The 12,805-nt window shown below is 37.6% G+C and overlaps 1 protein-coding gene across 9 annotated transcripts in view; it reads left to right on the top strand.

Moving 5' to 3' along the window:
- Positions 1-12,224, top strand: part of LOC117419822 (transcription factor SOX-5-like) — a 231,395-nt gene extending 219,171 nt beyond the window's left edge. For 7 of the 9 annotated variants that reach the window (XM_058986152.1, XM_058986153.1, XM_034033050.3 and 4 more), the window contains 4 exons: positions 5,281-5,389; positions 6,683-6,856; positions 8,285-8,501; positions 8,796-12,223. In XM_058986152.1, coding sequence (XP_058842135.1) covers positions 5,281-5,389; positions 6,683-6,856; positions 8,285-8,501; positions 8,796-9,099 — 804 coding nt within the window. In that variant the 3' untranslated portion in view covers positions 9,100-12,223. Of the gene's footprint in view, positions 1-5,280; positions 5,390-6,682; positions 6,857-8,284; positions 8,502-8,795 lie in introns of all 9 variants that reach the window. The other 2 variants (XM_034033046.3, XM_034033044.3) reach the window with 2 other exon arrangements.
- Positions 12,225-12,805: the final 581 nt, after the last annotated feature.

Here is a 12,805-nt window from a genome sequence, read left to right as displayed (position 1 = left end):
TAGAAAGCATCTGTACTGATGGCATTCACCCCCCCCCCCCTCAAACCAAGGGACATGCCTGTTTTTTCCCCTTTTCCTTCGTTCCCTGCTCCGTGAAGCTGAGCTGTGAATTATCAAGCGACAACCAACCAAATCCTTTTGGACAGGAAGCCTTCATTCAGAGTTTTATGTACTTGCAAGGCAGGCCTTGTGGTTTGATCGGGAAGCCCATTAAAATGTCTTTGGTGGCATGGAAATTCATTTTCATGAAGGGCCCAGCCCTGTGCCGCTCTCTTTAGCTGTGGTTACAAATCAGTCATTCAAGTCTAATGACAGTAATTTACCTGACTGATTGTATTCAGATGGAGGTACATTAAAATAATCCAAGCTCTCAGCTCCAGAACTGCAACGTAATCTTCTTTAATGCAGATCAGATGTTTTTCTAACACATGACTTTAGGCTGACTTTAGACACTGCTTTTTTTTAAGGGGGGGGGGGTATAAGCTTTGAAGATGCTAAAGCGCAGTGCTAATGAATCAAAGCAGATTCCAGTTCTTCGACCCATAATCAGTCGAAGCATGACAAGGTTGTATAATGCCTCCAGTGAAGCCCTAAACTATCATCACAGCAGCCTAGGCTTGTTAAAAAATACACATTTCATGTAATAGGGGGCGGGAAGGGCAATAATCGGGCTTGAGAGGATGTGGGTTTGTTTTTTTGCTCCGGATGCAACAATACAGCTTTAACATATTGGTTTTGTTAAAAAAAACAACAGTTGCAAAATGCTTTAAGTGAGGAAAAACCACCACCAGTGATGAGGAACTTACAGTACAACACAAAGAGGTACTGTGTGTTGTTGCATTCAGATTTTAAATCTGGGCCTATATAGCATTAAATCATGGGGTGCTTAGCTGCTATTTAAAAATGTAGACTTGAGTGTAGACAAAGTTACTAATTTGAATCTTAAAAACAAGACCATCTGCACTGTGGTGCTTACCTTTTGTTGAGTGCTTCTGCTGTTCTTCAGTCCGCTCCCATTTGTCTCCCCTAACTTGAAATCCACTTTAATAACTCACTCAGCTTTGACACCCAAGAATAGACAAGCTTTGATTACCACGAGTGTTACACACTCAATCAACCTGGTGGTTTTGAGTTCATGACCACCAGAGTGAATAGCCTACTGATATTATTTTATAGATTCATCACTCCCATAAAACTGCCATTTGTAGCCAGTTCTAAGGGAATTTAACATCTGCATTCACTTTTTATTGTTTATATTTCTTTTCCGCTGCTGTTTCCAGTATTAGAGGCCCTCTATAGTTATAATTTATTGTCAAACCCAATTAGTGCAGCGATTTGGTACAAACCCACAATAGCACCTTTTTTTTTTTACTCTAGAAACTGCTGCCAAACCTGATGGCAAATTCTGCTTGCAATTCAAGCTGAATAGTCTGCATAAAAGTCAGACTAACGATTTACAGGTTGATTGGCACTATAAGAGGTATTTTCAGAATTTAACAATAAAGATAGAGCAGGATTTTAAAAATGTATTGAAAATCACTGTTCATATCCCAGTTCCAAGTTTTAATCCTAGTCACAAATGGGATGCTGCAATACTGGTGATGCGGTTGTTCAGCCTTGTAGGTCCATTGGCTATGCTGGAAGAGCAGAGCAGTTCCGATAATTCAAGGCTGGAGCAAGGGAAGAAGCCAAAGATCTCTTGCATTCCTGCCATACTGACTGGGGAAGGGTTACAGGATTGTCCCAAGGCTGCAATAAGGATTCAAAATTACAGGAAATTTTCATGATGTATAAGATTATTGAAGCATTTGTCTATTAAGGCTGTGGCTGTGTATTTACTGATATTCTGTTTGGATCGTAAAATAAAATGTACCTCAATGAAATAAGTCAATATAATAATAATAATAATAATAATAATAATAATAATAATAATAATAATAATAATAATAATAATAATAATAATAATAACAAAAACAACAACAACACAATTCTGTATCAGTTAAATGATATTCCCTTAGCAGATTTATTTACATTCTCTGAATGAACTCAGAATAACAATTTATTAGCATCACACAGGATAAAACAGTGCATTTCATTATAGCTTCACAATTCACAGCAGGTCATATTCTAATAGTGGGGACAGTTTTAAGTGTATTTTAAAGGTACTGTAATTTTGTGATGTATTCTAATTGTATAATTAAGTTGTAAATGGAACACCGGGGTTGGAAAGCTGAATATATATTTGAAAAAATGAAAATTAGAGAGACGCTTGCATTTGCCATGTAAATGTGCTGTAAATCTGCCTTTTATTGAGTGCAATAAATATAAACTAGGTGCGTAAATCTCACTTTGAGTGAGCCCTCCCATACTTGGAGTTTCAAATTAAGGTCAAAACGGTTTTGAAACGAGCAGGGACAGTGAGCTCTGCGCATTAATGTGTTGATCTCCGGCTTCCAGAGTTCATGAATTTGCATGCCAGCACAGCTGGCTGTTCCGGGATCTGAAATCACCTAAGTAATGCAGAGAGATGCAAAATCTCCAATAAGCCAGACAGATGGGTCATCCTCTTCAGTGAGGAGGTGAGCGGTTGGCCTTTGAAGATGACAAATGGTTGTACGTTGACGCTACAACAGTCAATGTTGGTGATCATGAATATATAAATGCCACACCACAGTTATATGTAATGTACTGAATGAGTAACTATGGCCAGTGTAGTACTACATTTTCATAGACTACCAGGTTTGCCTATGGGTGTGCATACAGTGGGTGCCTACACTACAGCCCAGTGCTCTAACTGCTTACCTGCATTTGTACCTAACACATGCTTCCTCACAGCATGCCTCATATCTTCCTAGACTTAGATCCCAAATCTCCCAGCCTGGGGGCACTCGGGGCAAGTTGCTCCAAAGCACTGCTGATTTACCTCCTCTGCCTAAGAGGAGCCATGCTTAAGGAGTGTGAGTAATTCAGCCACAGTGCCCTTCTAATCTTTGGCTTCTCCATGAGATGAGTGACAAAGCTGCCAATCAACTTACATTTTGATGGTGGTGTGTACTTGCAATCGGGTAGAGACCACCAGAACTTGTGCCCACAAACACTGATTAACTTGCAATGAGTTTAAGTCACTATGGGCTGAAAATTCACCTTGACGTGTATACTATATCCATAGTTGTTTGAGCGATCCAAGATAATTATTTTAAATACATATGATTTACGACTTCCCCTATTGCTGTTCTCAACAAGCTTCCTTATTTACAACAATGAGTATACCAAACCTTACCAGCACATCTCTTCTGAGGCCATCTGTGTTTTTTTCACAGAATCTGTAAATCTGTATTATTAAAACTGTTCAACAATATATATATATATATATATATATATATATATATATATATATATATATATATATATATATATATATATATATATATATTATAATAATAACAGCAACAATCAGTCTTTTAGTACAATCTTTTTCTATTTTTTCTATTTCAGTTCACCAGGCACTTCCCCTTTTTTCAGCTGCAGGGTCTTTGACATGCATTTGCATCTTGTGGTTTGACTAAAGAGCCATTTGTAACAGTATTTATTCCAGTTGTGAGCAGGGGACTGCTTCGTCACTCCAGCCTCACAGAGTGCTAAGTCCCTGTTACTACCTATCCCCCCTCCGTCTTAACAGAGCCCTGAACACAAGATGACATTGACCAATGTTGACTTAATGTGGATGCCTGATAAAAAAAGCGTGTCAATTCCAGTGTTAGTTACAAATGGCAGAGAGTGCGTTTGGTGGCAGCCTTGTAATAATTTCACATCCATCATTCATATTGATGCCTTGCCAGCTTGCCTGATGGATGAGGTCAGCGGATTTAACTGTTCACGCACTGCACACACAGTAGAATACTAAAATCTGTATTGTATCAGTTAGATTAGAACAGGATAATCATTTTCACGGAAATGCTTTTATTAAATAGAATGTAGAATACACTCCAGCACTCAAAAGATTGTACTGTGTTCATTTGATCTGGAATATAAGCTTCTGTATTGTATTCCTATAGAGCAAGCCCTTTGAACATACTTTACATTTCTTTATGAAACAGGGCTGAATGTACCATAAGGTGTTCTTTCTGTATTTTAATCATTCTACTCAAAAAAGGTTGTATCATTGTTACATGCAAAAGTTCATGACAACACAACTAGCTGACAACTGTCATCCATGACTGTTACATTCCACGATGATTCATTTTTAAAAGATTACAACATTACTGTTAATATGAAGAAATACATATTCAGTTTCTTATAACTTATTTATAACTGTTCTTAAAACCGGTGCAACTTTGATAACCTATATCCTGTACCCCCTCACCCCATGCAAGTTAGCCTCTGCTTTCCTCTGCTCAGTATAATTATAGTCAGACACATCCCCCTCTGTGATTGAAGGTTAATTTGAGTCACAGCATAGTGATACACAACAAAAGTCCAGCTGACTGTTTTGACATTCCTGGCACAGAGATATCCTCTGAGAGTTTACACAATTTCAGTGTTATTGTTCTAATCAAATTGTTTCATTACCCTTTCTGTCTTGTATGTGAAGGGAGATGTGGGTCAGTGCTATTGTGTGTGGATGGCAAATAAGAATAAAAACAAGCAGGGTTGATACCGCTGGTACTGGAATTCATATTATCTTGTTCCCTTTTCAATAAGAAGAATGGACATTGTTTTAGTAAAATCTGAGGTTTTGTATAGTAAACAACATTGGCCTTTATTAGAGTTACACCAGGGAGAATTGTTTTATTTTATTTTTTTTTGCTGTGAATTATTTTTCTGCCACATTGTGTCTAGAGACTGTCACATTGTCATTTATCTACCGATGCTGTTTAATCTCTTTGTGATGTTTTATTGAGTACATTTGATTAAAAAAAACCAGCAGTTAAGGACTACCCAGCAGTCTCAGGTGTCCTCTTCTGATCCATCAATTGGCACCACTAGCCATTGTTTGAGAGGCTAGCCTTGTACCAGACTCCCCCAGAAGCAGTCGTTGGCAGTGTACAGAGTGCGCCCTAGTGGGCATTTAAAAGAATTACAGAGATAAAAGTGCCCCCCCCCCCCCCCCCCCCCCAGGCGGACCTACAATATTAATCAGATTTCACAGTTGTAATGCAGATCAACAGTAAGATTACTATTTGATATACAAATGTAGGTTCATTACAAAATCTAAAAGACTGTTACGTGTTGAAAACTCTTATTGAACTGGTTCGAGTGATGTTGTGTATTTTGTTCTAGGAGAAAGTCACTTTGGAAAGTCTGACACAGCAGCTTGCAGCAAAACAGTCTGAAGACGGGAAGTTCAACCATGCCATGATGGAGTTCAATATGAGCGGAGACTCAGATGGTTAGTAAAGGTGTTATTTTACAAATTGAACACACAAACCGGAGCAGCTGTCCATTCGCCCACAGACACTTTCACCAAATGTACAAAATAGGATTTAAACTGCACAACCCAGTGCCTAAACACTGTCTATTTCCCATGATATTCAGCAGCATTGTGGCTCATCTGTTTTCTGCAGCTCAGAGCAAGCTGTGTTTCAGAGGGCTTGTACCACTGATGTCATCCAATCTCCACTCCAGCAGAGGCTGTGGTACCATGTAGCCAACTCTGTTTCCCATAGACAGTATTGTTTTATAACTAAGCAGGATTTAGATACAAAATATCCACTCGGAAACAGGCAGCCTGCCTGCACCAGAGGGCTCACCATGACATATGCCCAGGCTGAGTCTAGCCTGACTGGGAATTGTTCCCATGGCCTTCTAACCCAGGTGCCAATGCCAAGGCAGTATGCAACATGTTTCAGTGTTTCTGACTGGAACAACTGAGGTTTATAAACAAGTTCAGTAGACTTCTGTATATTTAAAATTGTCAGGTGGTTTCAGAAACACAACTATTTAATGTGAAGGTCAGAACAAAATGTCTGACCCCCAGTTAAAGTAGCCTTTGTAAAGTTCTTCTCTCTCTCTCAAAGTATATTAGACAGGATCCATGAAGCTGAGAGCTTTATTGTATTTTAAGTGCTGTTTAAATTAAAATGTTTAGGAAGATGTGGAAGTGTGGCAATGCAGTTATTCAAGAGAAATAAAAAAACATGCATATTATTGTCACAGTAACTAAATGCATTTTTGCATTATAAAGTATTTGTGTAATATATTTTGAAATCCCATACTGTAAGTATAATCTGAATAATAATAAATAATAAAGACATATTACCCGTTTTTTTAGGCCAAGGCTTTGTATTCTTTGTTTCCCCACAAATAATTATTTATTCATTTTATAATTAATATTTAATACATTTCCAATTGAAAAATGCAGGCGTTACAGAAGTAGGAAAAAAGAAACATTAAAGAATGTACAAAAGAAAAGGTCACCAATAAAGGCTCGGTTCTATAAGTGAGTTACAAAGCACTGTATATTCTGTTCTGTTCGAATATGAGCGTTTTTTAAATATGTTTTATAAATGCTGTTGTAGAATACATTTTTTGTCTCTTGCAGTACATACACTTAGGATTATACAAGTGTAAAATTCACACTAGAACAAAAAATGCTGTAAAGTTGAAAATTATTTAGTGGAAATGTTTGTACATTTAGAAAGAAAATCTTAACATACTTTATTTTTTTTTTGCTGTTACCTAGGAAGCCCTAGTGTGTCCGATTCAAGGATGTTCCGAGAAGCCAGAGGCAGAGGAAGCAGTGAGCCTCATATCAAACGGCCCATGAATGCCTTCATGGTTTGGGCAAAAGATGAGAGGAGAAAAATTCTACAGGCCTTCCCTGACATGCACAACTCTAATATCAGCAAAATTCTGGGTAAACATGGTTTTCAATGTCCACCAGAGGAACTTTATTGACACTTTGTGTGACCTTTTAAAAGGGTTCTGTTCAGCTCAACAAATGGGGAAATGCATATGTAGTCACATTTAAACTGTGTTGGTAATTTGTTTTCAGCTTTCTTGAAGCAACTGGAGCAACTTAGTTACGGCCATTGGTTGTTACTTTATGCTGATTGACATCACTGTCCATTTCTTATCTGCATTTACCAAGTTTGTGTAAAAAGATAAATGGCAACCAACACCTGGAATTCCTAAGAGTGAGATGGTAAAAAAAAAAACTCAGATTACTATATTCCTTGTAAGCAACATTACTTTGTGTAGCTAACAGTTAATGAATTGTTATGGAGAGCAGGCTCCAACAATATGATACTAATTCATTATGCATTAAACAAGCACTTGAGTTAGCCTGGCATTTTATGCAGACCCCTGGGATTCCTTCTGACATTTTAAAGAGCTTCTAAGCATTTTATAATACACTGAAATCTGGTTTTAATAAGCCACTACACTGAATTGTTAACATAGGGAATTTCCTATTACAGTTTTGAGGGCAGCATGGACATCTTTTTCTGATTAAATATACAGTAGTTGGAATGAGTGTAAATTCGTAGCAGATAGCACAAGTAGCAGAACGGAGTGCAGTGCAGGGCAGTCCTGCCTTGCTTGTTGAAAACTCATTGTGTTTAATGAAGGGAGAGTAAACAAATGCACAGGGTCATAAAAAACCCCTGGGCAATGTTCACTGTGGAGAAAATAATGAAGGCACAGTTAATTGAAATCAAATGTTGTGTTTGTCAACCATACTATTAAAACAAATGTATTATCAGTGACACAATAGTTCCCAATTTGAAAGAAAAACAAAGAATACATAAAAGAAACAGATATATTTTACTGCATCTAAGATCAAAAGCACCCCTTATTATTCTATGCATTTTGATACTCGATGGGAAGATTCTGGAATGAGTATTTGAAAACTACTTTCCACTGGTTGATTGTTCCTCATCCCATTTACTGGCCTACCTGCTACTGGAGTAGGGGGCCTGTATGGAAACAATAAGGAGGTAAATGTCTCTAGAGAACCATGCAAAAGGTCACATGACCACATAAACACCCCCATGCTCTCAGTAAAGAGCTAAGATAACTCAAGGGTCTATTCTCATAATGAGAATGCCATGGCATATAAATAGCTGCTTAAAGTTATTATACAGATAATCACTTCCAGAGGTCACCAGCAGAAAATTAATGAACCACAGTTGAGCTTTGTGATAGAAAATGCAAAGTAATGATGAGGGTTGCAAGCCCAGGGGGAACTGCACACGTAGTCATCTAGCCTTCTTCAAAGGGTTACTCGTTTATTTATTTTGTTTACCATGTCTGACTATATCTTTATTTATTTATTTATTTCCAGGGTCTCGTTGGAAGTCCATGACAAACTTAGAAAAGCAGCCTTACTATGAGGAACAGGCCAGGCTTAGCAAACAACATCTGGAGAAGTACCCCGACTACAAGTACAAACCCAGGCCCAAGCGCACCTGCCTGGTGGATGGCAAGAAGCTAAGGATCGGGGAATACAAAACCATCATGCGCAATCGACGCCAGGAGATGAGGCAGTACTTTACCGTTGGGTATGAACACCATCTCAATACCGGTAGATAGATAGAAAGATATACATGGAGAATATATCACACTGTAATATATATACTGTAAATCAAAAATTGAAGGAATGTCAGCTCACCCTAAGTACTGCTGCCATGAACTTAGTATTTTAATGAACAATAAAAATAGGATTTAAAAAAATAGCACTAAACTGAAAGCCCATTATTATACAAAAGGTACAGTAGCACATTAACAGGGGGGACTTTAGCCCTCCATTAACAATAATGCATCATATTCACTAGAATTTTTGTTCACACCAACAGGCAGCAAGGTCAGATCCCCATCAGCTCATCAGGAATTGTGTACCCCGGAGCGATTGCAATGGCAGGGATGCCCTCCCCCCAGATCCCCTCAGAGCACTCCAGCATGTCGAGCAGCCCGGAGCCCAGCATCCCCGTCATCCAGAGCACTTACCTGCACAGCATGAAGACAGAGGAGACCCGCGTCAAGGAGGAGATGCACGTGGATGACAGCAACGGAAATGTGTATGATGACTTTGAGTACGAGGACGAAGATGCAGATTACGGCAGCGACAGTGAAAACCACATTGCTGCACAAGTTGACTGATGAGGGGGGTTCGCGGTCCAGGACCTTTTCAGCGGCACCGCTACCACCACCAACACAACCTCCACCTCTCCTCCCCCTCTCCACTCACCCACCCCGACACTGAAAGGATAACAGTCCCCCTCCTCACCTTTCTGGTGACCAGCGGCCAAGCACATTAACTTTGTCATACACTGACTGTTACATAAACAAGAAAAAAAGTCTTAAACTAGTCAGGACTTCTGCTGAATTCAATACCTGTCTGCAAAGCAGGCTAAAGGAAAAAAAGAAAAAGCAGTTTATAAGCTATGGGTCAAAAAATAAAGACGAAGAAAATAGGATGCCAGTAATTCAGCTGCTATACCCAAGCACTGAAGTCTTACCCTTTGACCTGTCTATTGAAAAACTTTTAAAACAGCTGTTTGTTCTACGATGTTCTATAATATCCTCACTCAGGTACACAGTGCCAACAAGTGGCTTGTGAATGTGTTTTGATGTTTTTGTGCATTTTTTTTTGGTAAAATACACCTGACAGAAAGATTTTAAAGCGTCTCTTGAGGAATTTATTTTCTTTATCTCCAATGAACTGTCGTCGCATCCTTAATTTCTGAGAACTTTCCGCCATTCATTGCACACCGACACCGCATCTTATAGGAAGTGCCAAATTTGTACTAAGTGTTGAAGATAGGTGACCTTTTTAATCCTCTATGTTTTAAGTTAGGATAGTGTTGTGTTTTAGACAATCCCATATGATCCTGGAGTACCAGCAACTTGTGAATTTTGTTGTTTTGTTCTTCTTGTTGTTTTATTGTCTTTAAGGAAACTGTAGGTGCAGTTCTCAGGTGAAGAGAGAGACTTCTGAAACAAGAGAAATACATTTTCTTTTTAAAATTACGTCAATTTCTCTGGGTGTTATGGTACTAATAATGTGTTGGACCATTATTAGCAAGTTGGCGCTGGGGATGAAACTTCACCTGTTCCAATGCTCATTCGTGCATATCATCTGAAGTGTTTTATTTTGCATTGAAATTGATCTCTGTAATAGTTGCACTTCTTGTGAAAGGACTTAAGCCGTGGTACTCACAATATGATGAAGCAGTGCCTCCACTCTGCTGCAGAGATTATGGAGCCTTCCTTTTAAAGCCTAAGGATCTACAACATGAAATGGAGTTCATATCAAATGATTCAAATCATTAATCATAGTTACTAAATACAAAAGTATTTGATGCTGAAAACCTGTCAAATATGGCTTTCCCTTAAGGGTGCACTATGTTAAACGTTGGTCTTTGGTTAAGACAGGGGTGTGTACCTGTGAGCTGTATAAGTATGACAGACATCATGTCCCCCACTCCCCAATCACACACACAATATTTATTGAAACTATGTAGGTAATTTCATTAAGAAAAAGCTGTATAAAAAAAAAATAATAATAATAATAATAAAAAAGTTTTAATCATTACCGAGCATGCCAAACCAAGCAGACTCCAAAAGAAACAAACAAAAAACTTTCCCTGAAATTAGTGCCCAGGTTAATAGAGCAAACACGTGGCATGTAGGAATGGTGCCTGCTGTGCATTGCTGTATATAGGGGTCTACCCAAAAGCTAGTCAGAGCATGGCTATCCAGTACAGGTTTTGGATCCACCATGCCATGAAATAATGTCTGAGGGTAATTATATGCTTTCTTTTCCTTTAAGTGTTTATTTCATACTTTGGAGGAACAATATAGATTTTAAAAAGGTTATAAATATATAAGGTATATGTGTCTGCTATATGTCTCTGGTTTAAAAGAGGAGTCCCAACAGCCTAATTAACTTTGGCAGCCAAATAATAAAGGCAATCTGTATGGAGAAACACAAATCATATACTCCATATTGGCACTTAATGTCTTTGTAAGTGTGAAGCACCATTGTCCTGGTAGATAAAATAAAGAAGTAAAATAAAAAGTGAAGTCAGTCTAGGTCACATCCTCATAGATTAGCAACTGGGCATACAATGAATGACAAAACTTCAATCGCACAATGTTTGGAGTAAGCATACATTTTGGTTTACTTTGGTTGAATTTTCATTCCCATTGGTTTTGATGAAATTCTTTTTTTGGTGAACTTACTCTGCTGTCAAAGCTTGGAGTAGCTGATCATATTCTGCATGTCAGTGTTTTGTTTGTATTTGAAGACTGTATTTTTTCAAACGAACTGCCTCTAGTGTAATAATATTATTAATAATAATAATTATAATAATGGTCAGCTGTTCTCAGTTAGTAAGTTATGTATAATTTATTTCTCCTTCTTTTTGGGGTTTTTTATAATCTTATGAATCCGCTCAGCAATGCAGCTTTACTTGTAGCAGCTGGTAGATAGTGAGCCTGTTATTTAGATCTAAATGTAGTTTCCTTTTTTATATATTGTTTTGGTCCTATTGATGTCATATTATTATTATTATTATTTTCTCAGAAGGAGTAAGTTAAATGAACTGCTGTTGCAAAGGAGATAAGTAACTTTTTCTCTCATCATTCATTTCCATTAACTTTCCCCAGGATTCAGTTATAATTATGGCTCTGCTATCCATATAGTGGCTTTTAAAAAGTGACAAATAACCAAACAAACAACAAAATGACAAATATATAATACAGATTGCATTATGCAGTGTTATCATTAGTAGTTGTCTTGTTATTTGCTACTTTTAAATTCTGCTGTAAGAATATGAGTGCCAAACTTAAAATGTAATCCTATTGTAAACTATGGTTATGTTAAATTCATTACTTAAAGCACTATGTGGACAAGTCTGAAAAAAAGGGTTTTGTATCAATTTATGTACAATGTGATTTTTTTTTTTTTCTTTAAAGAAAAATATATTGTTCCCCATTGTTGTGAACAAATTATTATTATTGACTCGTTTCTGAGTGCCCTGCTCACATTTGCTGGGATTTTACACGAAACACAGTGGAACTCCATTAGTAAGAACCCATGGCTATTGTGAAATCTTATTTGATTAAAGTGCATTGCAGTCTTGTATGTGAGAATAACACATGCTGCAAATGTTTTCTTCTATTGCAACTCCTTCAGTACAATGTGTTTATTAAAGGGGCTTTATTGTGTTTAATAAATTATATATATATATATATATATATATATATATATATATATATATATATATATATATATATATATATATATATATATATATATAAATGTAATTACTGCAGGTTAATATATGTTTGATGCATTTGGGTTGGTTTCTTTCGGTTGATGCTAATGAGGTTCCACTGGGTTTCCCCTGCTATGAAAGGTGATATGTTTTATTTATGTAACTCTAGACCTAGCAAGACTACTTTGTTTTAGCTCCAGCGTGTGGTGACCAGTCAGTCAGTAAACTCCAAGTCAGACAAGAAATGACATTGGAGGGTTTTCTTGGATCTTGCACAACTATCAGTTTAACTCTTGTAGCGGGGACATCAAGATGTCATGATGTGATTTCCATCATAAGCACCTTCTCAGATTTGCAGAGTGGACCAAAATCAGAAAAAGTAGCAGCGGTACAAAATTTCTTGGATTTGAAGATATGCAGTAGGCATTAGCTAGACTGCTACCTGCTTATCTGGCTTCTTATTGTGTATCTGGTCAGTAGCTTCATTACCACTCTGCAAGATACAGGTCTGATTAGCTGCTATACCCCCTATTTATTAGCCAGCAGTGGCTCTAAACAGTCATTAAACAACTCCCTCACCACCA

The sequence above is a fragment of the Acipenser ruthenus genome, chromosome 14, assembly GCF_902713425.1.
Source record: "Acipenser ruthenus chromosome 14, fAciRut3.2 maternal haplotype, whole genome shotgun sequence".
NCBI lineage: Eukaryota > Metazoa > Chordata > Actinopteri > Acipenseriformes > Acipenseridae > Acipenser > Acipenser ruthenus.
Note: the sequence above shows the minus strand (reverse complement) of the source record. Positions and strands in the feature narration are given on the sequence as shown.